The sequence below is a fragment of the Choloepus didactylus genome, chromosome 13, assembly GCF_015220235.1.
Source record: "Choloepus didactylus isolate mChoDid1 chromosome 13, mChoDid1.pri, whole genome shotgun sequence".
NCBI lineage: Eukaryota > Metazoa > Chordata > Mammalia > Pilosa > Megalonychidae > Choloepus > Choloepus didactylus.
In genome coordinates, this window is record NC_051319.1 from 34,805,907 (window position 1) to 34,832,705 (window position 26,799).

A 26,799-nucleotide genomic window follows, 5' to 3' on the forward strand; every position below is an offset into this window, starting at 1 on the left:
ATTATTCAAGAAGGAGGTGGTGGGAGAGGGGTGGAAATAATCTATTCTTTACAACTTTTCTTTTGCTAGTTCACAGCAGAGAGTCTGGGTATCAGTTAAGTTTCTCCTCTTACAGTTTTGGTAAGTGATTTCTAGAAGTACAATTTGCTTCAACAAAGCAAAATTGGAAATTCAGAGAATTTGAAATAATAAGTTTTAACCTTAAGTTGTACATACATTTGATATATAATATTTATTTATTGGTTGTCTAGAATTATAATTGGCAAAGAAATACTGTGTATAATTTTTTAAAAAGTAATTTGAAATAATAAGAAAGGACAAAAGGCAAGTCTTTCCACTTCAGAAAACCAGTTCCCCAAACTCCTTCCCAGAGGCAACCATTATTTACAATTGTATGTATCATTCCAGAAATAGACAATTCAAGCATACATATAAAAATTTTATAAAATATATATCCCTTTTTATTTTTACAGACATACTTGAATACTATAAATACTGTTTTTCACATTGCCTTTTTCAGTTAATAGTACATCTTGCAGGACAGTTCGCATCAGCTCACAGAAATCTATCTTTTACATAGCTGCATAATACCCTATTTGGCTGTTTCATACCACATTTAACTGTGAACACATAGCTTGTTTCTACTTTTTCACTATTGCAAACAATAATATTAATGAATGGTTCTGTATATGTCTTTCTGCATGTACATATGCAAGTAATTTGTTAGAGAAATTCCTACAAGTAAAATTATGAGTCAAAAGATATGTACATTTATGACATTTTTGGTAAATATTAGCCAAATTGCCAAACAAAATTGTTGCACCAATTTACAGTCCCATCAGCAATGTGGAATAGTTTTACTTCTCTGTAATATTGCCAGTGCTATATAATGTTAATCATTTTTATCTTTGCCAGTCTGATGGGAGAAAAATGGTACCTCAGTTTGGTTTTAATTTACATTTATTTTATTTTGAGTCAGATTGGAGTGTTTCATGCTCACAAGCCATTTATAGCCCTTTTTCTGTGTTCTTTGCCATGTTTTTATTGAATTTTGGTGTTACGTTGATTTACAGACATTTTATTTGTCTTTATTTATGTTTCTTTTCCATAATGAATTTTTAAATTTTAATAAATCGGATTTATTAATCTTTTCCTCTACGTCATCTAGAGGAAGTCATCTTTTGGGGAGGCTTTTCCTATCTAACATTATAAAAAAATTCTCCCATACTTTCCTCAGGTACTAGTAAAGCTTGACATGATTTTAAAATGTTTTCTTATTCATTTACAGTTTAAAATACAAAAGAAAATTGTTTAAAAATAATTATACCATATTTCACTGAAAGCAACTGTCACATTGTCCTATACATATAACTAAGAAAACTGTATCTTTCCAGAGCACTAAAGTCTCAAAAAATTTAAAGTTCAGTATTATAGTTTAAAGGAAAAGAGAATCCCAGTCAACTGAAATAATTTTTAAAAATCTTACAAGTGGATATTGCTTTTGAGACAAATAAAATCAAAGAAAATGACACATTTAGAAAACATTTGAGTGTGTGCTAGACTTTGTGATTCAATTCCAAAGAAGAGAGTATGTAAAGGGAAAAATAGAAATGTTTGACAATGTTTAATTTTTGCTTGGGCCCTGTGATCACGGGAAAGAGTGAAGGTTAAGAAACCCGTCACCCTTTGTACTGCAAAGAACCACCCTTCCCCTATGACTTAGATAAGGACTCAGGGATGCCCCCTGTTTACCTATGACAAGGCTGAATACAGACCCTTCCGGTTTCCCTTCTTAGCTTCTTAAATGATTAGCTGAACTATGCGTTCCCATTGATCAGTTGGAACAAAATGCCTGTTAACCAAACTTTGGTTAAGATTTCTCTCCTTCCTCCAGAATCCTGAACTTTAATGGCACCTCCCAGAAAATAGGCTACTTCAGCATAAAATATTCTCAAATCTACTATCTGATCACTCTGTCTTTCATCCCATCTCCCGAGTCCAGATTTGTTTTCTGTTTGACACTTTACAGCCGGTGAAAACTGGCAAACGGCTTTAATCAAGTGATAAGGGTTCCCATCACAGTGTTAAGTCATGTGGCTGTCATGTACACCCTGGATACGAAGCGATAAGAAGGGCACTTTACCACGGTGGCATTCTTCCTCAAAACCCGTCAAACCCAGCAGAATCATGACAGAAACGTCAGACAAATCCAAATCAAGGACAGTCTACAAAATACGTGACCTGTACTCCTCAAAACTGTCAAGGTCATGGAAAACAAGGAAAGACGGAAAATTGTCACAACCGCAGAGGAGACAAGGAAACACGTCGACTAGATGCAATGTGATATCCTGGACTGGATCCTCAAATGGTAAAAGAACGTTAATGGAATATGTGAAATCGAAATAAAAGCTGGAGTTTAGCCAATGTTGTTTTCTTAGTTTTGACAAATATATCATGGTAATGTAACATCAAGGAAAACTGAAGGTGGGTGAGAGGTATATGGGAACTCTATACTATCTTTGCGATTTTTATGTAGCTCTGTCCCAAAATAAAAATTTCATTTAAAAAGTAATGCTATGCTTAATAAAAGTTTTTCTGAGAATAAAATCCCCTAAGATACTTAAAATAAATTTTTATGTGTAATAACTTTTTTAAAGGTTTAAAGACAAATTTCCAGCAAAACATTCATTGCTTAAAGAAGCTGAGCAAGAGGCAAAGTGAATCTGCCAAGTAGCAAAACTACTCCTGCTGTATTTTACTAAAACTCTGGGAAGAGTTGCAAACTTAAATGGATAAATAGAAGCTTAAGCAAAGAAAAATCTTGAAGTGTACTTTTGAGATTCACAGATAGCCATCATGTTGAAAGCAGGTTTTTAAGGAAGAATTTTTTAACAGTTTTATTGAAATATAATTTACATACCATACAATATATCTATTTAAAGTGTATTATTCAATTTTTTTTAGTATATTCGCAGATGTGTGAATCACCACAGTTAATTTTTATCACCTCAAAACAAAACCATGGACCCTTTAGCTATTACTCCCCCATACCCCCACCGGCTCCCAGCCCTAAACAACCGCCAATCTACTTCCTATCTCTGTGGATTTGCCTATTGTGGACATTTAATATAAACAGGATTAAATAAAATATGGTGGTTTTTTCTGGTAACTGGCTGGAAGTATTATTTTTATATTCTCCAAATCGACTGAAGAATAGATAGCTTAAAGTACCTTTAAAAATTCACTTTTTTTAGTTGTCAAGGCAGATATTAAAACACTCATTTTGAAACACAATCTCAATTCCCTCCAATACATCATGCATCCAATACATATGTCAGGATTTTACTCCTGGGTCCATTATAAGTGCGGTTATGTATGTAGCAGAGAAGAAATAACAGAGTAATGGTTAGGAACACAGACTGGGAACCAGACGACAGCCTGATTCAAATGCTAAAAATGCCACTTAGTAGCTGTGTCATATTGGTCAAATTACTCACCCTCTCTAGGCCTTGATTTCCTCACCTGTAACGGGGATAATAATGGTTCCTTTACCCTAAGGGTGTTATAGGTATAAGAAGAGCAAATGTATGCAAAGTCCTTAAAACAGGGACTAATACACAGTAAATACTGTATGTGTTTGATTTATTTACTATCATTATCAACTATGAGAGCTATTCAATACAAATAGAACCACAAAGTGTTTAAACAATGCTCATGACCTCCTGATTTTATGTGATCAGAGACTTTCAACTAGAAGTGTCCTTCTAAATTTCCCAGTCTATTCCTTTCATTTTTTTTTAATGATTAACAGATTTTTTTATTAATACTCAAAACTCTACATCATTATCATAGGAAAATAATTGTTTCTCTAATGACTAATTACACAAAAGGTATCCAGGGCCGTATAAGATTTTTAGTGTGTACTGGGATTGACGCATATCTTAAAGACAGGAAATTAGCTTGCTGGGATCATTAGGGCATGATGATAATGAGAAACAGTAATTTATAAAGAATTCTCTGAAGAGCTTTCTCAAGCAGTAATCTCCCTGAAATTAAAACAGGAAATAAAACTTATGTTTATAACTAGTTTTAACTATAAATCACAATATACATCAATCTCACTTGAAATGTTATGGTTTTGATGTTACTTTTGAAAAGCTGCTCAACAGATATTGAAAGCTCATTTTAAGATCAAGAATTGTGTGTTTGCGTGTGCAATAAAGTTGTAATCTCTCAGAATCAAAGTTTATCACACAACAATCAAGCAACAGATTCTGTTTCAAAGACAGTATTTGTTTTCTTCCTTGTTTCTTTCCAGCACTGATCATTCTAAGGCTTTCTAAGGACGTCCAGGAGTAAAGCAGGGACTGCTGATTTGGTCACAAAAATCCCTCTTGGAGGAGCAGCATGTTTCCTTTAAGGAAGAAACTGCTATTTTATTTTCTTCTGTTTCATTTCTATTATGAAAATAGGGCTAAACAGAACCCTACAGTCTCATTTTGGCTGGTTGATTAAAATCTTTATTTTTTAAAGTATCTTAGCCTCTTAAAATCTATTTGACATGGAGGAAAAACAAAAATCTTACTGAAGTGTGTTTCCCCCATTCTTTCCTCCATTTTAAATATAAAGCAAAAATAGAGCCCCATAGAAATTTCAACATTGCATTTTTTTAGATTCTTAAAAGATAGGTAGGAATCAAAAGCTTTATGTAGATCAGTAGTCTCTGCATATATTTTTTAGTTCAATAGAAACCACGATCCACAGACTACTTGTTTCAAAAGCCATCTTTAGAAAAGGTCCCGGTTTTCTGGATTGTCTGTTTAGACAGAATTCACTGCCTTGTTCATATAGGCAGGCAGTAAACAGATGAATCCCATTTGAGCTTCCTGAAAGTCACTTTACTGACTTTCAGGATGATGACCAGAATCTCCAAACTATTTTCAATCCACAAGCACACACACATACACAAACAGTTACCAATACTCTCATCAACACTTCTGACAATTCAGAAAGCCAAAAACTTTCCTAATTGAATGCTAAGAGAAAAGTATCTTGAATTTAAATTTTTTACAACTTCAGTCTTCAATATTGAGACTGATAAGTTACTCCATATTTCCTCAGAAACAATAGAAAAATAAAATTTGGGGCATAAATGAAAAAAAAAATTGGAAAACATCCTGTTACTAAAGAGGTTTAAGAAAAATCCTACATAGAAAAAGGCATAGAGAATATTCCAATTGAAGGGAAAACCTGTGTACACAGAGTTGCTCACTAAGGCATTTTTTTGTAATAAATAATAATTGAGAACAAATGAAATATCCAGTAACAGGGCTTTAAAATAGATTAGGAAATGTTTAATTGATAGGATATACAACCATTAAAAACTATTAGAACAATGATTAAACTACATGGGAAAGATGCATGACAATGTTAAACTAAATACAAAAAGCATCCCTGCTACATTTAAGTAATCTCTGCGGTCGCGGTTACTGCTTCTAGGGGGAGGGGCGGCCGGTAGCGGAGCCCTCAGCTCTCGGGGCTGCTTAAGGGGTACCGGCGGCGGGGGCTCTTTCCCGGAGGCGAGGGCGAGGCGGAGGACGTGGCCGGGTCCTCGGCGGGAGGCGTGCAAGGTATGGAGGGCGGCGATAAGGACAAGACACTCTTCATCCAGTAGGAGCATGCGCCAAAGAGATTTATTCAGGGGTGATTACAGGTTATATAGGCTGGTAAGAAGGGCAGGGCTGGAAAGGAGGTGAAGCAGCCTTAAATGGCAATACTGAAGGGATAGGGGCTAGGATTGGTTCTGAGAGAACGCCGGAGCCGTTGCAGCGGGGCGGGGGTTGTTCTGGCCACGGTGCATGCGCGCTGGCGGTGGCAGGAGTGGCCTTGGCACCAGGGAGTGAGTGGGTAAGATAAGGAAGTGGGGAAAGGGCAGTTGGGAGAAAGGCGGTTTCCTCCGGCAAGCCTCCCCTGCCCGTGACATTTTGGGTGAGGAAAAGGGAGCTGCCCTGACCTCGCTCCCCAGGCTCGGGGGGGCTGCAGAGGGCACTCACGCCCGTACCTACTACCCTCCCCAGGGGGTGATCAGGTCCCCTGGCCCAGGCCTGGCAAGCCGAGGTACAAGCTCAGACACCCGCAATTCCCCTTTCTTTTCTAATTAGAGGAAGAGGCTTTACCGGAGAGGCCCACTACGGGTGAGGGAAGGGGGAGGTTAGGGAAGGGAAAAAGGGGTTGACGGTGGCTCAGCGAGGCTGGAGCTCAGTGTTGGAGTGGTGCCCGGGCGCTTGACAATGGCTTCGCTGCAGCGGGCTGGGCGAAGGTGAGGGGTTTAAAGTTCAGGGGTTCAGAGAAGCTGGAACTCGAGGTGAGAACGATGTTCAGGTGATTGAGAAGGGCCTCGCGGTTGGCGAGTCGACCGGTGGCGTTGAGGTCGTGGAGGGTTGGCTGTCATCTTGGAGTGGGGGGCGTCAGAGGTGGCGAGTCGCTGATACTGGATTTGCACGAACGAGGAAAAAATGGCATCCGTTTGTTTTCTTACAAGCTGGACAATTTTGCGGATGAGGCAGGGTCCTAAGATGAGAGCTAGAATAATTATTAATAAGGGGCCAAGAAAAGGAAGGATGTATGGGAGGATGGGAGTGAAAAAACTGGACCAATAACTGGTGGCTTCACGATCTCTTTTACGCTTTTCCAGTCCTTCTCGGACCCTTTTCAGGCTGTCCTCGACGAGACCTGTGGAATTGGCATATACACAGCACTCTTCTCCTAGGGCGGCGCAGAGGCCTCCTTCTTTGAGGAGGAGAAGGTCAAGACCTCGGCGGTTTTGGAGCACTACCTCAGAGAGGGAATTGACAGAATTTTTTAGATGGTGAATAGCGTTTTGTAAGTGATGAATGTCTTCGTCAACAGCCGCCCTGAGGTGAGATAGGGCGGAGTCTTGACTGGCTAGTGCAGCGATTCCAGTGCCAGTGCCGGCAAGACCTAGGAGGGAGGCAATTGTAAGGACGGTGATGGGCTCTCGCTTTTGCAGAAGGGCAGGAGCCGCAGTTTTTTCCAGATGGAGGAAGAAGTCTTCTTCGCTGTGGTATAAGACCCTAGGGATAAGGACAATTAGGAGGCAAGTTTCTTTATATTCATTGATGACATTCGTGCTGAGACAGGGGGTAAGTCCTGTAGAGGAGCAGAGCCATTGGGAGGAGTTATGAGGAATGAGAAATTTGGCAGAGCTGCTGGGAGATGAATAGCTGGCACAGGCAGTGAGATCGGGAGAGTTACTGGAGCGAGGGCGGACGCACTTTCCTGTATAGGAGACTGAATGAAAGGTCAGGGGGACGGCAGAGGTATTCCAATTGCATTCCAAGGGGCTGTTTTCTGTGCTTTCTGAAAAGGAGAGGTTGGAGGCAACGGGCTCGTATAGTGAGGAAGAGGTGGAGAGGCAGAGCCAGTAGGATGAGGTAAAATTGGGGTTGGAGGAGTTTACTGAGGTAAAGGCGGCTTGGATGAGGCTGAGGAGGGGAGAGGAATAACGAGAAGGGAGCAGAGGAAGCTGGGGTGGTGGGGTTGGCGATGCGCTGTTTGTAGCTGAGGTGCAGTTTTTGGATGCGCTGCTTGTACTTGAAGTGCGGCTGGAGGGCTGTGGAAAAAGGGGGTTAATGACTTGGTTGGAACCTATGCCAGAGGGTGTTCTTAATGCAGTATTTTGGCCTGGTTGGTATACAGCCTCCTTTTTTATAAGAATAAGTGATTCTCGGTCGGCCCTTTTCTCATAGATTCTGAAGCCCCAAGTTTGACCGAGTAACCAGGAGGGATTAGTGGGGAGCTGCACTGTAAGATTAAGATGTGTGCAGGATCCCTTACTTTCTTGGCCGAGCCAGTTAACAGTAGGGAGTTTGCACCCTGTAGGGGTCCATTTTAAGGTAAGGTAATGATCAGGAACAGGAGGTTTCCAATTAGTGGTTAGTGTTTCACACCCCCAGTATGCACAGTAGTACTCGTTGGGGGAATTACAGTACGATTTTTCAGGATTTGAGGATGGGCACATGTAATATTGGGCCTGGGGATCACTTACCTTTTTAGCGCAGGTTTCTTCGACTCTGGAGACAAAGGTGGCAAAAGGCTTACTCGGCTCCTGGAAGAGCTTGGTGAATTTATTAGGCCGACAGGCAGAGCAGTTGGCAAATGCTCGTAAGGCGATGCCTCTGAGGACAGTCCAGAAGGTGGCAGGGACATTAATATAAGCAGACGCATTTAGAAATGCTCCAGTGCCCAAATAGGCTTCGGGGGGATGATAGACTCCAAGGGCTGCGTCTTGCTCACCTTGCTGAGCTGCTTCTGCCTGGAAGTGAGCACGCCAGTCAACAAACTGACCGGGGTTAAGAATGGAACGGGCAAGCGAGGCCCAGTCTTGGGGGATGCAATAGTCCATGCCGAGATCCTGCAGTATTTGGGAAGCGTATGGGCTACCTAACCCGTCCTCCTTGACGGCCCTGCGAAGCTGCTTGATAGTATCTGAGTCAATGGGATACCAGTCATACGGTTTCTGTGGGGTGGGCGCAAGGTTAAGAGGAAAGCAGCGAAAAGCACGAGAGAAAGGAGGACGCGCTTGAAGAGGGCTTGGCGCGGGAGTGGGGGTAGGGGGAGCGTTGCCCCAAGGGTTGCCTTGAGGTGTAGAAGGCAGCCAGGGGTTGTTAGTCGGTGGGGTGGAAGGAGCGGCGGCAGCTGCCGGTAGCGGCTCCGAGGGGGAGCTTGCCGAAGGGGGAGGTGGGAGTGGGAGGCCCCAAGCGTCGCAAGATGGCGGCGCGGTGGGCGTGGCTAAGACACAAGATGGTGGATCAGCCCCGCCCTGTGAAAGGGCGGGGCCCAAGGCATAAGATGGTGGACTAACTCCGCCCTGTGGAAGGGCGGGGTAAAGCATATGCGGTTTCCAGCCCAGCTTAGGGCTGATGTCATCGCCGGAGCATTTCCTCCCCTCGATGGAAGAAGAAGGAGGAAGTTCGCCATCTTGGCGTGGCGCAGTGTTATTTTGCTTTTTGGGAGTCACCTCGAGCGCGTTGTTAATCTGCTCGACTAAGGACTCCGTGTCTGAGTCATGATTTGAATTAGTATCGCTATCTGAATCTGTTGGCTGGGTTGATAGGGCCTCCTTGGATTTAACGGGGCCTCTATCAGGGGGGAGGGAGCCTTGAAGGCAGGAGCGGATGGTTATCAAGGTGGGGAGCAAGCCGGAAGGGAAGCGCTTGCTCTCATGTTCCATGGCATTAGTGACTCGATCAATAAGATGATCATAAGTAACAGGGTCCCAGAGATGGCAAGTGGTGAGCCATGGGTTAAAGGGCAGCAAGAGGTCCCAGTATACTTGCAGCTGCCAAACAGACACTTTGTAGCGATGAGTGTCTAGGAGACCCGCCAGAGCACGAACTTGAGGTGCCTGGCACGTAGACAGACGATTACCCATAGCTGAGGGGGGAGGAGGGGGGGGTTGCTCCCGAGCCGGGCCGGCCCGGCTGGCAGGGAGGAGGAGGAGGAGTTGTTTACCGAGCAGAGAGAATGAGATAAACTGTGGCCTTGAGGCCGAAGGAGACGGCGAGAGCGGAAAGCAGTGCCCTTTGGCAACGGGAGTAGTCGGGGGGGGGGGGGGCGGTTGCAAAGAGGCACACGGCACCAAATGAGGAAATAAAAATACAAAGAACTACAGCAAAGTAATGGAGGGGAAGAGGGAGAGCATTAGGAGGAACGGGGGTCATAGAAGTGCGCATACAAAAGGACGAAGAGAGCGTGGGGGAAGGGAGGAGCGGCTTCGGAGCAGTGAACCTCCCACGGCTCCAGAAGCGGCGAAGGAGAGGCGGCCCTTACCTTGCAGGCGAGGAAACGGGAAGCTGGAGAGGCGTCCGGGCGAGCGGGCGACCTGCCGAACTGTTGTGTGGAGACACTTCCTCACACGGGGCACCAGTTGCGGTCGCGGTTACTGCTTCTAGGGGGAGAGGCGGCCGGTAGCTGAGCCCTCAGCTCTCGGGGCTGCTCAAGGGGTGCCGGCGGCGGGGGCTCTTTCCCGGAGGCGAGGGCGAGGCGGAGGACGTGGCTGGGTCCTCGGCGGGAGGCGTGCAAGGTATGGAGGGCGGCGATAGGGACAAGACACTCTTCATCCAGTAGGAGTATGCGCCAAAGAGATTTATTCAGGGGTGATTACAGGTTATATAGGCTGGTAAGAAGGGCAGGGCTGGAAAGGAGGTGAAGCAGCCTTAAATGGCAATACTGAAGGGATAGGGGCTAGGATTGGTTCTGAGAGAACGCCGGAGCCGTTGCAGCGGGGCGGGGGTTGTTCTGGCCACGGTGCATGCGCGCTGGCGGTGGCAGGAGTGGCCTTGGCACCAGGGAGTGAGTGGGTAAGATAAGGAAGTGGGGAAAGGGCAGTTGGGAGAAAGGCGGTTTCCTCCGGCAAGCCTCCCCTGCCCGTGACATTTTGGGTGAGGAAAAGGGAGCTGCCTTGACCTCGCTCCCCAGGCTCGGGGGGGCTGCAGAGGGCACTAACGCCCGTACCTACTACCCTCCCCAGGGGGTGATCAGGTCCCCTGGCCCAGGCCTGGCAAGCCGAGGTACAAGCTCAGACACCCGCAATCTCCAGGTCTATTTTCAAAAATTATACAGGAACATGATTTGACATGCTGTCTCACTGTATTATGGGTATATTCTTTCCTTTATTGAAAATACAAAACAATATTAAGTTTTTATTGTGGCTGTACATTAAGAAAAAGAAAAAAAAAAAAAAAGAAGAAGATTTTGTTCCTGGGGGAAGCATACATCAGGCCTTGTCCAGAGATCAATTTGCCTCTACCTGGGAAGGCAGTTAAGTTCTCTGACCAGGAGCGCAGTTCCCTTGAGGGGGATGCTCATGAACTGGACCAAAAGAAGGGGGGGTGTGTTGGTGAGGGGCAGGTAGCCATCCAGAAAAACTTTGGTTTAATCCCTGTCATTGATTTCATCAACTCAGCCCTGATTTGTCCATTTTGACACTTAAATACAATATAGATATTTCTATATTTGAAGACAAAATTTTACATTGAAGTCTTTATATTTCTGCCTTTAAAAAAATTCAAATACATAACTGATAAAGCAGTTCTCAATTAGCAATCAAAGTATGTTTTTTAAAAATGATAAAATGGTATTAACGTGTGAACATCAATAATTGGAGACCAGTGGGTGAGATGTACCAGAAATAATAGAGTATTTTTTGAACAGAAGTTGAATCTTTCCATTGGGTTTTACAGTTAAACAACTGGGCGAAAGACTGGACTTCCTATAACTGCAATAAAACAGAATTATAAAGGCTTTTCTACAGGCTCCAGGAGCAAAGTGATGGATATTTCTTATGGGTTTTATGATGACAATTATAAACTTCTAGGCTATTCTACCTCTCTAAAGAAAATGTTCATCAAAAGACTAAATCATACAAAGCATTCAATATTTTCAAACTGTTGCCCATTCAAACTTTTAAAAATATGGACCGCTTCAGGAATTTGCATGTTATCTTTCCACAGGAGCCATGTTAATCTTCCCTGTATGTTCCAATTTTAGTATATGTGCTGCCGAAGCAAGCACTCCTTTCATTTTTTGAAGAAGGAAGTTTAGCCTAGAAAGACCCAATGACTTATCATTATTCATTCAATATTTATTGAAAATATTTATTGATGACATAAAGTGAATATTTATTGAGGACGTATTACAGGCAAGGCAAATTCTTTGAATAAAATTAAAATGATTTTTTTCATCATGGAGTCTAGGAGTGGATATAGGTTTTTAAAAAAACACTTATGAGAAGGATCAAAATGTATTAATATTCACAGCCATTTCCCTTCTATTGGGCCTTCTAAGAAGAATATTATCATTGAAGAAGGAAACAGGAAGAGGAAAGAAAGGCAAGATAACATCTTCTAGTTGATTTTTGGAGAGCTTGTGGAAGAAGTTGCTGCACATGGGGGAGACACTGGGAATAAACTAAAGAAAGGGTTTTGAAGATATTTTTGCTGAGTGTGGGGATTGTGCATCCCTTCAGGTATTGTCAAGAGAGACACAGGCAAAGATTCAAACTGCTTTTCATTACTTCTTTTTAATTAAATTCAGTTTTATTGAGATATATTCACATACCATACAATCATCCATGGCGTACAATCAACTGTTAATAGTACAGTTCTCTGTATATAAAATAGTACTATTTTCATATAGTTTTCATTACTTTTTGAATGCTGCATGTTTTGAGTTGGATTATATCCAAAAAGACATGTTCAAGTCTTAATTCCCAGTCCTGTGAATGTGACCTTATTTGGAAATAGGGTCTTGGAAGATGTGATTAGTTTAAAAGAGGCCAGCCTCGGTTAGGGTGACAGCCCTAAGCCAATATGACTGGGTGTTCTTATCAGAAGAGGAAATCAGGACAGGGAGGCAGAGATGCACGAGGGCGGCCACGGGAAGATGGAGGCAGACAGTGAAGTCATGCTGCCACAAGCCAAGGAACACAGAAGATTGCCGGCCACTGCAGAAGCCGGAGAGAGGCATGGAACAGTCTTCCCTCAGACTTCAGAGAGCAAGGCCCTGCTGAAACCTTGATTTTGGACTTGTAGACTCCGTAACTCGGAGACAATACATTCCTGTTGTTTTAAGTCACCTACTTTGTGCTACTTTATGGTACTTTGTTTACAGCAGACCTAGGAAACCAAGACTTTGGATTGTTGTTTCTTTAAACAGGGACTGCATATAGACAGTTACTATAACACAATGCTGAGGAAAGTTAGAGACAGCTTTCAGAGCATATAGGAAGAGTGGATTTGAATTTAGGGGATTAAGAAAGGAGAAAGGGATACCTAAGGCAGTTGCAATGGGATGAGAAGAGTATTCTGGAGAAGGAAAATAAGCAAAGGCAGGAACTGTGGAGAGCCAGGATGTTCCGGGAACTGAATTCCGGGAACTGGAGCACCACAATACAGCAGTGCAGGGCTGCGGACCAGGCTGCTGAGGTCAGATCCCGCAGGCCCTGGGAGGTCTAAACTTCATCCTGTCAGCCATGAAGGACTGCAACAATGAAGAAGGATGATGCACAAATCCCTAGTTGGTGGCCTGCAAAAGTACTGATTCTGAGAGCACATCTCTTTACACAACCCCATGCCCTGGAGGATGAAAACTTACAAACTTCAGGAAAAGTAACAAGGAAGCAAAAGGCAGCTGGAAGGCTCTTGGAAGGCAAGAAGGAGATACCTTATACCTCCTTGCCCGCTGTCAGACCTATAAAGGCTGTCTTTTTTGTTTAATATCACTAGAAAAAAATGGAACACGAATATTTGATTTTCCCTTTATTTCTAACCATTCTTAGCAATCCTCAGCTGTAAAGTTGTTGTTTCTTTGTATCCAGAAAGCATTAAGAGCATGGCTGCTCTGTGGAACAAATTATTCTTCAGTGCCTCCTCCTGAAGGCAGATATTGTAAAAGGAGGAAAATTTTAATTAAATGAGTAATATTTTCAAATTTAATGTTCTGTAATATAGCAATTTGACAGAATGCTTTTGCAGTATTTATTCCCTTTTCCATTCTATTTGCAAAGTTTTATGGTATTATATAACATTGAGGAGTTTAGCAGAAGTGATAAGCCACACGGGTCTCCTCAGAAATAAAGGATCCCTTACCCCAGCTGCTGGTAGTGCGGCCAGCAGACAGCCCTCATCTGTCAGCCCCCTTTGGGGATTGCCACAGTATGAGAGTTACCTCTCCTAAGGTCACTACCCCGTCCAGCATCAACCACATCCAATGGCTGATGCAGGGATACGAAGGCCCAGCCAACCTGAGGACCAACTCTGAAAGTCATCCCAGAGTCACAACTCCCTGCAGGGTTGCCTGAGGCTTCCGGTGGGTCCACATCCCAGCTCAACTTCTCCCTTTGCCCATTCCTTCCTTTCCCTTTCCAGAGTACTCCCTAATAAACCTCCGACCATGAGATAGGATCTCAGTCCTCTTTGGTCCACAGAGACAAGCAGGAAATCTTGTCATGCTGAAGACCAAGGCCTGAAAGTACTTTGCAGGTGATATACTATCAGGAGGGAAGAGGGTTGCAAGGGATGAGAGATAAAACCTAGCTATAGGTATTGTGTGACTATTTTCTTGCTTGGTAGCCGTGGAAGTTAAGAACTACTTCATATGCTATTTATAGTCTCTTTTCTTTCTTTTCTTCCTCTGTCCCTCTGTCCTTCAGTTCCATTCTTTCTCCCTCACTGTATCTGCCATCCATGGCCAAACCCCATGTGATCTGAGAAGCAAGGCCAAGGCTCTCGTGCTCTAAACATGTACTCTAACTGGCTAGCACAACTTCCTCTCCTATATGCCAAAATTTTACTATTGAAACCATTCTTTTGGATAACTCAACAGATAGAAGCATGAAGCTCCTATTGAAATAAATGCTTGATACCCGGGAAAGAAGTCACTGAGAGTCTTCTAGCCTTTCCCTATTTTAAAGATTTCTTATTTCCTTGTTTACTATGGAAAATGAAACTAAGGAAGGCAGCAAACTTGGCTGAGAGGAGATGGTGATGGGACAGGTTAGTTTTAGTGGGATTGGAGGGCACATGAATATCAATCAAAAGGTCCAGCTTTTCCCATCAAGCTGTGTGGTAGTGTGACTAGAAATTTCTACCAAACAGGAGGGAATATTATTAAAACATTATTAAACTTTTCTAAATAGCCAAAAAGCAATCAAACAACAAAAGAACAAAATAATATTAAAAAAAAACAACAACCTGTGATAACTTCAGAAGAAATTTTGCCTCCTCCGTATTACCTGTGCCTAGGTTACCAGATCAGACATACACTCTTCACACATGATTTGACTCCACCTTTTGGTGACCATCCCTTGCTTTTAGCTGCCATCTTCCTTGGCCTCTGACACCACTTTACCCCTACCTTCCTTTAGCCCTCCTGCCTGCTCCTTCTCAGGCTCCACTGGCTCCTCCTGCTCTGGACTCCATCCTGCCTTTTTTTCTTTCATTCTATACATATTTTCTGATGAGGAGTGAGGAGTGATGAGTTCCTGAACACATGCAGGGGCAGAGGGGATAAAATGTGGAGATTACTAGGAGGGGGCTTCAACTCACTTGGGTCAGACATGGGGGAAGGAAGCAGCCCATGAGTTTCTCCCCTCTTCCCAGCCCACCCACCCCTCCATCTGGGGGAGAAGTGGCTCCTCAGGACCCTATAGCACTCTCAGAATCCCTCTGCCTGCCTGCTGCTGCCCTTATCCCTTTAGTCACATTTTCATGGATTTACTTGACTGTCTTTCCTATGGGACTGCAAGGTTGTTGTGTGTGGGTGGTCCCTGGTACCTCAGAGCCTGACACATTTCACACATGCTTATAATATGTGCACATGGTACGAAGCAAAAGTCACCCTATATTATTGAAATGCTCTTCCCAATGTCCCCAAAATTCTGATCATGGTATCAGAGTTACAATAACTCCTCACTGACTAGAAAAGAAAGTGAAAACATCACCCTTTTCTTAAACTTCTTTCAAATTCTTCTTAACTCATAGTCATGAAACAGTGTTTAGCCCATAGATGTTCTGCTTATATTAGTTCAAACCCTTAAGCAAATCCCAAAGGCCAAGGTCTCTTATAGACTTTGGTATCTACTGTATCGCTTAGCACAGTGTAGCTGCTCAATAAATAACAGGATAGTGAATGGATTGATAACTCCTGAACATGGATCCTCAGCTTTGGCCAGGAAGTTGATTCCTCTTTATCTCCTGAACAGCCCCACCCTTTTTCCTTCTGTTCACATCTTACCATCCTGCCAGCCCACCCAAGCCTTTCTTTCCCTTCCTATAGTCAGCAAAACCCATGGACCCCTAAAATCCCAATGCACATTTGTACTTATTCACACAATATGTGTCTTTGAATGTCACCCAAATGATCATGTGTTACAAACGCTGTATCACTCCACTAAACTTAAGTCCATGGGGGGCAGAGGAATGTATATTCTTCATCTTTATATCTCTGCCCCTGCAATTCCTTTCATAGCGCTTTACATAGAAGGCTCTTAACTAATTTAAGGTCAGTTTTAAACATTCTGTTGGAAAATACCTCAAACTTTAATGACTTGAAGTCAATGGGAACTCTTCTTCTTCCAGAGTTAGAATAATGTACCAGAAGGATCTAAAACCTGAATATAGGACTTCTAGGCTCCCTAGAAAGGAAACGGTCCCAGTTCCAGGAAAGAGATCCCTGCCTGTCACCTCACCTCTGTAGTTTTTCTGTTTATTTAAATTACTGTAATGATTTTGGTCACAATCACAAAAGCTTTTTCTTTTCTTCCAGATATGACATTTTCCCCTTTCTGAATATAATTGATGCTATCATTCAGCTCTTCCTGAATGGATAATCATATCCTCCATTTCCAAGCTGTTTTGTTTTTATGAATAAATTCCTGCACTGCAGCTTGTTTTATTGGGAATACTGGATACATAGATAATAAATAGAACCCCTTAAGATGAAATGCATTTAAATCATCCCCATTAAGAATGATGCTAGCCTCTCCCTAATTGAGGAAAGGTAAGTCAGTACTCCTAAAAATGAGGGAGTAGGGGGGCATGCAAAAATTCGTATCTGTCAAGTTGCATATAGCATGACAAATCTTTCCTTATAATCTGGCCCCTCTCTCTCTTTAACTGTCTAAAACAGAGACCCAAAGTGACAATGCCTTTGCAGAGAAACAGGTTTTTCTGTCAGGTATGATCACGAATCAGCAACAACGGCAAGCTGACTATCTCTCCAGATGAACGTTTTCTTTTCCAGTCAGACTTGTTAAATTTCACTTCCAGCCCCAAATCAGGAAGTGCTGTTTAAGATGAGCCAAAGACAAAAGCAATCCAGCCTCAGAAACAAAACCCGCCAGACTCCAGAAAGGCTATAGGGAAAATTAAGTTGGGGACTGTTCTCCGGTTTGGGTTGGAATCTACGAACTTAGCCCCATGAAATGTTATTAAACTTTTTCTAAATCGCCCAAAGTAAAATGACAAAATATACACAGGCGCACGCGCACACACGCAAATTTGTTTTTGTTATCCACTTCCTTATCCAGACAGTACAGGCGTGAGCCAGATTTGCGTTGGTAAATTCTCTCAGTTGAAGCTGGGCAGAAGGCATAAAAGGTGTCTAATTCTCGAGATTCTTAGGGGGTAAGGTTGAGGCGTAGACCGGCCACGCCCGGGTCCGGCTCTTCCATTGCACAACTCCAAGTCTGGCACGACGGAGGAACCCCCCGACCTCCAGCCCCTCCTCTCTCTGACTCAGGGGAATCCAGCAGTCCTGTGGTGTAGGGAGGGTCAATGGGTGAGGACACGGGGCAGAGGGTGTTAAGTTTCTAACCTGGAGGGCTGGACCGCTGCAGCGGAGGCCATAGCCACCCTCCGGCAGGAAGGGGAGGGCCCTGCCTGGCGAGGGCGAGCCCCCGCGCGGGCTCGCGGCTGGGTCGGAAAAGCTGCCTCCCAGGCGCGTTCGCTGGCCCCTGGCTCCGCTCCTTCCCTCCAGCGCTCCCCGCTCGGACCTCCCTTCCAGTTTCCGCGGCGCCCTCCCGGGCAGCGCCCGCTGCGGCCTCGCTATGTCCCAGCCTGGCCAGAAGCCCGCCGCCTCCCCGCGGCCCCGGCGCGCCGCGGCGGCTCGGCGCACCCAGGAGGTGAGTGGCGCTCTCCACGGAGCCGCGGAGCGGGGCGCTGGGGAGGATCCGAGTCCCGGAGCCGCGAGCTGCCTCCTCTGGGCGGTGCCGGGCCTGCCTGCCCTGGGGCCCCGTGCGCCCCCTCCCGAGCAGGGGAAGGGCTCGGGGCTCAGCGCCTGCCGCCGGACTGGGGCCGAAGGTGGCGGGAGTTGCCTGGGCCTGGGCCAAGCGTCCTGGGCGTGGTACGGCCGGAGAAGCGGGGCCAGCAGCAGGAAAAGTTAGCTGGTGAGACAAGGGTACAAAGTGGATGGTGATAAAAGGGCAATAAACTTCATTTGGGATCCCCCCGGAGTGGGTGGGGTCATTTAACTGGACAGGGGTGGGGATCCTCTCTTCCGCGTAAAGTTCTGGCTGCAGGGCGTGGCTGCCTGTAGAAGTAAGACTTCTCCAGGACCTTCCCGGAGCCAAAACGGGTGGGGTGGGGCCAACTTGCCCGGGGCGGGGCCTGTGTCGGGCCCCGCCCCCGGTGCCCGCCCACCTGGCAGCTGCCAGGCCAGTTCAACTCACTGTCAGCCAGGTCCGGCACCCGCGGAGTTGTGTGCTCCGCGCCCTCCGCACCGCACGGCACCGCGTGCCTCGCCGGGTCCTTTGCTTCGCGTCTCCGGAACGAACCAGTTGTTACCATGGCATTCGCAAGCTGGTGGTACAAGACGGTAAATGGGAGCGGTTTTGTCTGGACAGGAACGGGAAGGGAGTGTATGTACTCTGCCATTCTGGGCGAGAGGACGAGGTATTGCCCAGGGCTTGGCTGGGAAAGGGTGGGGACGGGGTGCGACTTCCTCGCAGACTTTCAGGTTAGGCTACCCGAGAGGCCGGAGACTCACCCTTCTCAGGTATGTGAGTGCGAGCGCGCCCGGGCGTGCGAGTCGGTGCGAGCAGATGCACCAAGCTCAGCTCGTGCTCCCAAGTTGAACGGAACAGGAATTGGAGCTGGAGGAACTCCACCCCTGGACACGGATTCCTGGACAAACTCTCACGCAGCTCGCAGCTCTCAAGAGCTCAGATGTAGGGTTTATTTTTAACCTCCGAGTTAGGGTCAGCATTTTCAGAGGAAGGTTGTTGGGCGTGCATTCTCCAATTCAGAGGAGGCAAGGCAGCTCTGAAGTGGAGAAAGAAGAAAATAGGAAACCCAAGTTGCAAAGGCAGCTGAGATCAAGATTCTTGGGAGTGGGAAGGGAGAGGGAGACAGGGAGAGGGAGATGCTGGGCACTTTGTTACTTTGGATGAGGGACAAAGATATTCCATTTGTTTAGTGCACTGAATGTCTGTGGAGTCAAGCTGACACTTGCAGTGTTTTGGAATCAGGAAGCATGATTTTACATTAGATTGCTTTGCAAAAGAAAAAGAAAAAATACACCAAAGTTTTGTTGATAGAGGGAGTCAAAATATTTATATTCCATTGATTTATGGTGAGAATTTCAAAAAATTAAATAGGTACACATCTCTCTCAGTGTATGGTATTGGGAAAAGTAAGGTTGTAACCAGACATTCTTTGGAGCTAGAAAACCTTCCATTAGAATCAGGAAACTGTCACTGATCAGTCAGTGGTCATTGTGGCCGGCACTTGTGTAGGTTCCAAGTACACAGTGGAGAACAAGACAGTTTTTGTTCTCCAAGGGCAACCTTTTGAACCTGTTTCCACATCTGTAAAATGGGGTTGATAATACACACCACAAGGGTTGGTGAGGACTAATTAGATTCATGAATCCAAGGTGCCAGACACATATACCCTTCTATGTGGACATTTTTTTTGAGTAGCCTATTTTTGCCCTAGGGTTCTTACCAAAATGTATCATGTGAATTATCTGCAAATATGGATGGCTGTGGTACAGAGTTGACATCACACATCTCCCAAATTCATGGTTTTCTGAAGGAAATTAGGCTGGGCTATTTGGATGAAATAATTTAAACCTCTGTTTTAAGTTCATACATTGTCATTTTTGCTAAAACCTCTGTTTTAGAATCCAGTTTGGGGACTATTTTTGCTAGTGGGAAGCTCCTAGAATCAACAACATGCTTGTAATCGAACTTGGCAGCTCTGACTTTTCCCAAACCAGTGCTGCCTGATAGAAATATAGTGGGAGCCACATACGTAATTTAACAAAAGCAAAGAGAAACAAATGAAATATGCTAATATTAAGTTTTATTTGACCCGTATGTCCCAAACATTATTTTAACGAGTAATCAACGTAGAAACTATTGAGATATTTTACATTCTTTTTTTTTTGTGTTTTTCAAATTCCAGTGTGTATTTTACATTTACATCACATCTCAATTCGGACTTGCCACATTTCAAGTGCTCATAGCCAGAAGTGGCAGTGACTATAGTAATAGACAAAACAGCTCTAGATCATGGGTTCTTAAACTTTTGGGGGAAGGTTGCTCACAGAACCATTTTAAGAATCAAATGAAAGTTATGATCCATCTTCCCACAATAAAACACACACTCACATGCACACAATTTCCCACATAGCTTTAGAGAGTTCAGAAATCCCCCAAAAGCCCACCTATAAATATCCTAAAGGTCCCTGAAGCCAATTTGTAATATATGTAGGTGTGTATGTATATCAGAATATGTGTAAATCCTATAATTAAAATCTTTTGTAGAATCTTTTAAATACTGTAAAAGATTGTGAATGACCTAACTTTTAAAAATTCAGGAAGACTAAACTAAAGTAATTAAAAGATGCATCTAAAATTTGTTCAAGGGAGTGCCACCCATAAGTTAGTCAGTGAAACATTGCAATGTCTATTTCCACATTAAATACTATCAATGCTATTGATCTTTTCTTCTGAAGGATTGTGCAATCATGTAGAAAAAAACCAAACTTTAAAAAGCTAAATTTAAAACATCTGGTGAGTGTCTTAATGGTGAAGCATGAAAGAGTATAAAATTTGGTTTAAACCTATAATCCCATTTCCAAATCATAAGGTGATTCGTTTAAGCCAAGTTAATTAAAGGTTTCCTAGCCTAATTAGACCTGTGGGCCCAGTGGCAGCATGATCAAGGTGCCCCGTCATCTGGGAGGTCCAATCATTGTGGTCAGCCTGGGAAGAGTGTCACAAGCCTTCCCTGGCAGTCCAGGCCACTTGGTTCCAGGGAGTTTTAGGAGTAAGGAATGTGAAAGTATAGGTTCTGCACAAAGGGCGCAGATGTAGGGTGGTGGGAGTGTGAAGTTCAGTTCACAACCGTCTTTTAGTTGGCAATTCCTGAGTTGGTTTGCTCCCCATTGTAGAAGTGCTTTTTAACTCGAGAGTAACACCTGATTTTATTATTCTTTAATCAGTTTGACAGTCCCGGAAAGTTAATTATACTCTACAAGTGCTTTTTAAGGAATGGTTGCTCTCCAGGGTGGAAGCCGTGGGTAGTCATATGTGATTCCAGTGTGGATGGGTGGGTAATTAGTTCTGAGTAAGTTGTCCCAGTGGAATACATGAAAGCCCTACACAGGCCATCGTATTACGTTATATTCCTTTAAGGTGTGTTTAAGGTGACGATCCTATTCATATGATTCTAAAATTCTGTCCTTCAAGTTGTTTCATTTTATTTTCATGAAAACTTATCCAAAAAGCTTTATGGCTACTATTAAATTTTTTTTTTAAGTGTATCAAGGAGGTGTCTTCCAGTTAAGAAAAATGCAAAAAAAACTCCATCAACAAACACTGTTTATGTAGGCTGCCTCTTCAGATGGGCAAATCAGTTAATATAGAAGGAAAGGGGTGCGTAGTTAGAGTTTCCTGAAAATGTATGGAATTCATTTTGACTGTAGATGATTCTTGGTGGTGTGAGTAAACAAAGAGAACTCATAGAACATAGAGTGAGTTGGTAAAGGCCAAAGATGTTTGCAGAGGTTTATTGTCTGCCTACTATGTGTCCAGTTTTGTGCAGATTGCTGTAGATATAAAACTTATGCAGATGGTCCATGCCTGGCCTCCTCTCACAGTTTTCATAGAGAAACCACAATTATACCCTAGTGGCTACTACAATAGCTACAATATAACCGTTTAAATTCTCATGCCACCTCCCTTGACTTCACGAAAACTCAAAAAGCCTCACTGCAGGTGGATCCCAGAAGCTAAACTCTGGGTATTAGACAATAACACCTACTCTTGAAAACTGGACTTAAAAAGAGCCTGTACCTTTACAGCACTGCTTCAGGATGTTCACCAGAATCTTAAAATGTTAGTTAAAAAAAAATCCAACTTGGGATTCAGCAAAACATAGGGATTGAAAAAGTATACCTATGTAGTTAAGCCTTAATATGTATCCTCTTTTATCCGAGAATCCCAAAGAAGGTCATGCTTATAAATTTACAATTTGATAGCAAGTGTTTTTAGAGGGACATAAAGGTACCGTGTACTGAAAGCCAGGACCTCCGTTTTCTTACATTTCTTTAATAATCATCCTCCCCACAGCATATAGAAGACATTCACTGATTTTCTTTTTATAATTAATTTCTGCCTCTCACATTAGCCTTCTACATGTGTTTGAAGTTTTCATTATTGGGAGTAAAATCTCTAGGATATTGCCCTTGGATGACACAAGGGAGACACATACTCTTAAGGTAAAGGGGATTATAAAAATGTTTAAATTTTTTCTTAGGGAAATTATATGTACAAAGAAGAGAGAATAGTACAATGAGCAACCCGTGTACCCATTGCCTGGCTTCAATGATGATGAACATTTCACCAATCTTGTTTTTCTATCCAAATCCCTACCTCCACCAAGACACCCACACACATACCCTTCCAAACTATTTTAAAGCATGGGAGCTGTCAATGTTAAGTCATCTCTGTGATCAACTTGCTGTAGATTGTGTGCAAAATGAATTCTTTATCACATGTGTACTTTATTTTCTCAGCTATAATACGGAGATGTAAGGCTAATATACTCAGTTATGAGAATGTCAAAGTACTAAGCAAAAACTTATGAGATGGACCTGGTTCCTTTGTACTATAAGGAAAGAAAAAAACTAAATTATTCTGCTGTAATGTTTACAGCCTTAGAAAATGAAACGTTCACACCTTTGCTTAATTCTATATTCATATTACTGTTTCATAATTTACCACAATCAGATAGATGCTAGAGAAAAAGAAGGGAGTGAAAAACTCTGTTCTTGTGAGGAACTAGGCAATGAACTAGGCACCTCGTTAACAGCAGCACGTTTCAGAAATATGCCGGCCCCTGGGTTAGGTAGATTAGACCCATTTTACAAGGAGAAATCTGAAAGGTTAACTTATTTGCATAAGGCCCCAATAGGTGTCCAAACCCAAGCTCCTTCTGCCTCATCAGACTGTCAGTCAGGGTCAACCATGAGACAGAAACCACTCTGAGTATTTAAAACTAAAAGGAATATAATGCCAAGAGTTGCGTATGCAGGTAACAGGAGCCTGGGAAGCCAAAAGGGTGGGTGAAGCAATGCAGAGACTAGAAGTTGCAGGCAGTGCTACCATCTCTGTGCTGTGGGGACAGGGAGGAGCCCTGGTACCAGGTCACCCTGTGAAAACTGGAACCACAGCTGGGCCTGTTCTGCAGGAGTTGGTACCAAGAGGCTTCCAGGGACAGAGAGGAGCAGGAAGTACCTCCGGTCTTCTCCAGTGCCTCCATTGTGGCCATCCGTCACAGGAGCCTGAGAAATGCAGCCCAAAGACTCCCTGCCACACTGACAGGGAAGAGAGCAGGGACAACCAAGGAGTCAACCTGAGGGCAGACAGGTCCAGGACCTGCTCCCAGGGAGACTGCTTAGAAGCAAAACCGGCTTTATGTCTAGTTCTTTCTGCTTATTTGCTAAACAGTCTCTTGAAATCAGGATACTGTTTTATCAAGTAGAATACATACAACAGTGGATTTCAAGGGATTTCATAGGAAATACCAATTTGAACATTGTCTCTTATTCTTTCAAGCTCTTAATTTTTCAGCCTCTTTCTTTTTTATCTAGTCTACTGATCTGAAAAGAGCAGAAGTGCGTCTCAGGAAACATTTAGAGGTTTGTGGAAATGCAGTCATTCGGCCAAGAATTATTTTTCATGCTGCTTCTGCATGACTAAAAAAGAATACAATTTGCTGTCTAGTTGGGAAGGCAAGATACATGTTTATGAAGCAATAAGTAAGACAATATATAGTAAAGTGCTGATTTGTTTGCTTTACTATAAAATAGATACTAATGTACAGATACAAAGATAGCATATGTCATTAATAGGGTAAGACTCAGAATTAGTCAGAAAACACTGATGTAAACACAAGGCACGGTGCCCCTTTATTGAGCAACTGGACTTTACTCAGGAGGGCCCCAGAGCTGCACCAGCCTGCCTGACTTGGAAACCTCCCCGTGGGTGCCTCTCAGTGGGGTGGTTTGAAGAGTGTAAACTTCCACTTCCTGTGATGGTGCCCACAAATCCCCCCACAAAAGCAGTGGTTCCCAACCCTGGCTACGCATTAGAATCATCAGGGGAATTAAATATAACACACACACACACACACACATACATACACATATGCATATGTATGCCCAGGCCCACTCCAGGTAACCTGAATCTAAATCCCATGGTTGGGGCCCTGGCGTGTGTGTTTCTTAAAGCACCCCAGGTGATTGTGACCCCCAGGAGGGATGGGATCCACTGTCAGCCAGAGGTGTTTTTCTGATACTCAGGAGACCCCCAGAACCAAACCTTTCTGAGTATATAAAATGGTGGTGAGAAAGAAGTGAGCTGCTTGCACTAGGAAAGTCCACAGGGCACCGAGATAACTTTTTATTGCTTCATGATTTTGCTACAGCTCTCCCTGGGCATGTAAATATTGATCTGTATGACCTTGTCTTCAAGTTGGGGAAGGAAATTTGTCAGGTTATTTTCAGATAATATTTACTATGTTTTTAAACAGCTTTATTGAGATGTAATTCGCATACTGTAAAATTTACCTATTTAAAGTGCACTATTCAGTGTTTTTTAGTATATTCACAGGGTGGTGCAATCATCACCACAATCTAATTTTGAAACATTTTTGTACCTTCTAAAAGACTCCATACCTTTACCTGTTTTGTTTTGTTTTGTTTTGTTTGTTTTGTTTTGTTTTTTAATTAAAGCAAACATCATTGCAGAAGCACACTAGCATTTGGAAATGCTTTCACAGCTGGACTAGGACTTGCAAAAGCTCGGTTTCTCTGCCTTGTCTCTTTTTTAATATGTGTAGAAGTTTGCTTGATTTTGACATATACCTTTGTCTGTCTATGTATCTCTGTGTGTCCCGGTAACTAACTATAGGAAAGGCGCCCAAATGCTCTAAAGCCCAAGCCTAGCGATCAATCACATAAGTCTTGAACCACATGAGAGCTCAGCCTCCAAGCCTTATTGCTTCTAGTTTTTGCTGATTTCCTGACAGGTTTATGGTTTTGCTATGGCAGAAGGTTTTAAGCATATAAATGCCCTGTCATAGAACTAGGATAAAGGACAGCTGTACCTGCCAAATACGTGATAATGCTAGTGGGTGAAACAGTTTAGAAAATTTTTGCTTTATGAAGGATGACAGGACAACCTTCTCTCATTTTTTTTTCTTTGACCCTGTCCCTCATCTGAGCTCCTGTGTTGTTTTCTGTGCTCTGAGGCTTTGCCTCTCCCAGTGACATTTTTCACTGCTTGAGGGCTGAGATCCCGCTCCTTCTGGCCTCAGCTCCTCCCCAGCGGCTAGCTCAGGATGGATTACATAGGTATTCTGTGTGTGATGAATTTAATAATTTAGATTAGAAGGTTTTGTTGGCTGTTTTGTTTTGTTTCTCCATTTTAGAGCCCTGGACTGAGATTTTCTTGATGAGAATCACAAGATCCCAGCTAGCTTTTTACGAGATTTAAATTATCCCCCAGTCTCTGGCTCCCAGACTATAATCCTGAGTGGAGTGACTGGGAGGACTTCACCTTTCAGACCTTTCAGATCCTCACCTCCTTTAATCTGTGAAATATTGAAAACAGTAATGCAAGATGATTACTCTAGTATTTCCATTATCATATATGTATATAAATTGTTTAAAATGTTTCCCTTTTTTTTCAAAGAATCATTAATTATGGAAAAATTAGGACGTCTAGATAGAATAATATCTTAAAATAAGTCTTTTAGAGGGTTTTCTTCACCAAGGTATTACAGCCTGGCTGCTTTTCTATGCATTCTACTTACTAATCCATAACATTATTTCTTTTTGGAAAAATTGTCCATTCTTGAAAGTGATTTCTTGCTAATTTTTCATACAAAAAACTATTAAGGAAAGGTTTCAGCCATGTGCTGGTATTACTTGGCCGTTTTTTTTTACTAGCATATCTGTTGATATGATTCAAAGGAATATTATCTTATCCTGTTTAGCATAGTATAATGGCAAACAGATTTTAAGTAAGAAAACCTGCTTTGTGACCTTTTCCTATTTGGTACTTACGTATCCTTGTGCAAAACACCAAATGACTCTTATTCTTAGTTTCTTGCATCTTCTTTTTTTGTATCAAATAAGAATATATATGAAAGTGCCTTGCAAGTAATAAAAAAGAATGTAAATTAGTATTGTTACTACCATTATAATCATTCTTCTTAAGTAAAAAAATTTCATTGAGCTACATATCCAGATTGTGATTCTGCTCTAGGGAACATAACAGTTTTTCAAATTTTGGTTTAATTGAGGGTGGTCAGAATTGAACCAATAGTGTGCTATTATTTTCTAATATTTAGGCTCCTTTATTCCTCTTTCTTGTATGTCCCACAACATGCAAGAAGTGAAATAATTCTTTTTAACCACCCCCTCTTTTAAGAACATATACATTTTAAAATCTTTTCTTAAAAACTGCAGAGAAACTTATGGTTTATTTTATCTTATCAGCATCAAAAGAAATGAGTATGTAAGCGTCTCAAAGCTTATATGTACCACATAAAAATACTTGCATTCATCCCCCACATTCCAGTAAGAAAAATAATTTTGTTTCTAGAATGAAATCCTAAATCCATAATAAATAAAAGTTGCAGGTTTGGCCTGCCCCTTCAGGGTGTGTCTTTCAACATTGGTGAATACTCCAGTAGAAGAACT

General features: G+C 43.0%; 1 protein-coding gene, 1 non-coding gene and 1 pseudogene across 5 annotated transcripts in view; 2 read left to right on the forward strand and 1 right to left on the reverse strand.

Moving 5' to 3' along the window:
* LOC119507660 overlaps nucleotides 1-12,600 on the forward strand; it is a 28,046-nt pseudogene extending 15,446 nt beyond the window's left edge.
* Nucleotides 11,490-11,595, reverse strand: LOC119508646. The gene has a single exon (XR_005211545.1). It is a non-coding gene; the product is annotated as a U6 spliceosomal RNA (small nuclear RNA).
* A 4,648-nt stretch (nucleotides 12,601-17,248) lies between the features above and the next one.
* The window catches only part of CAST (calpastatin), a 137,310-nt gene continuing 127,759 nt past the window's right edge, over nucleotides 17,249-26,799 (forward strand). The window contains exon 1 of one of the 4 annotated variants that reach the window (XM_037801312.1): nucleotides 17,249-17,704. In XM_037801312.1, the coding sequence (XP_037657240.1) occupies nucleotides 17,630-17,704 (75 nt within the window). In that variant the 5' untranslated portion in view covers nucleotides 17,249-17,629. Of the gene's footprint in view, nucleotides 17,705-18,083; nucleotides 18,397-26,799 lie in introns of those variants that run through there. The other 3 variants (XM_037801309.1, XM_037801311.1, XM_037801310.1) reach the window with 3 other exon arrangements.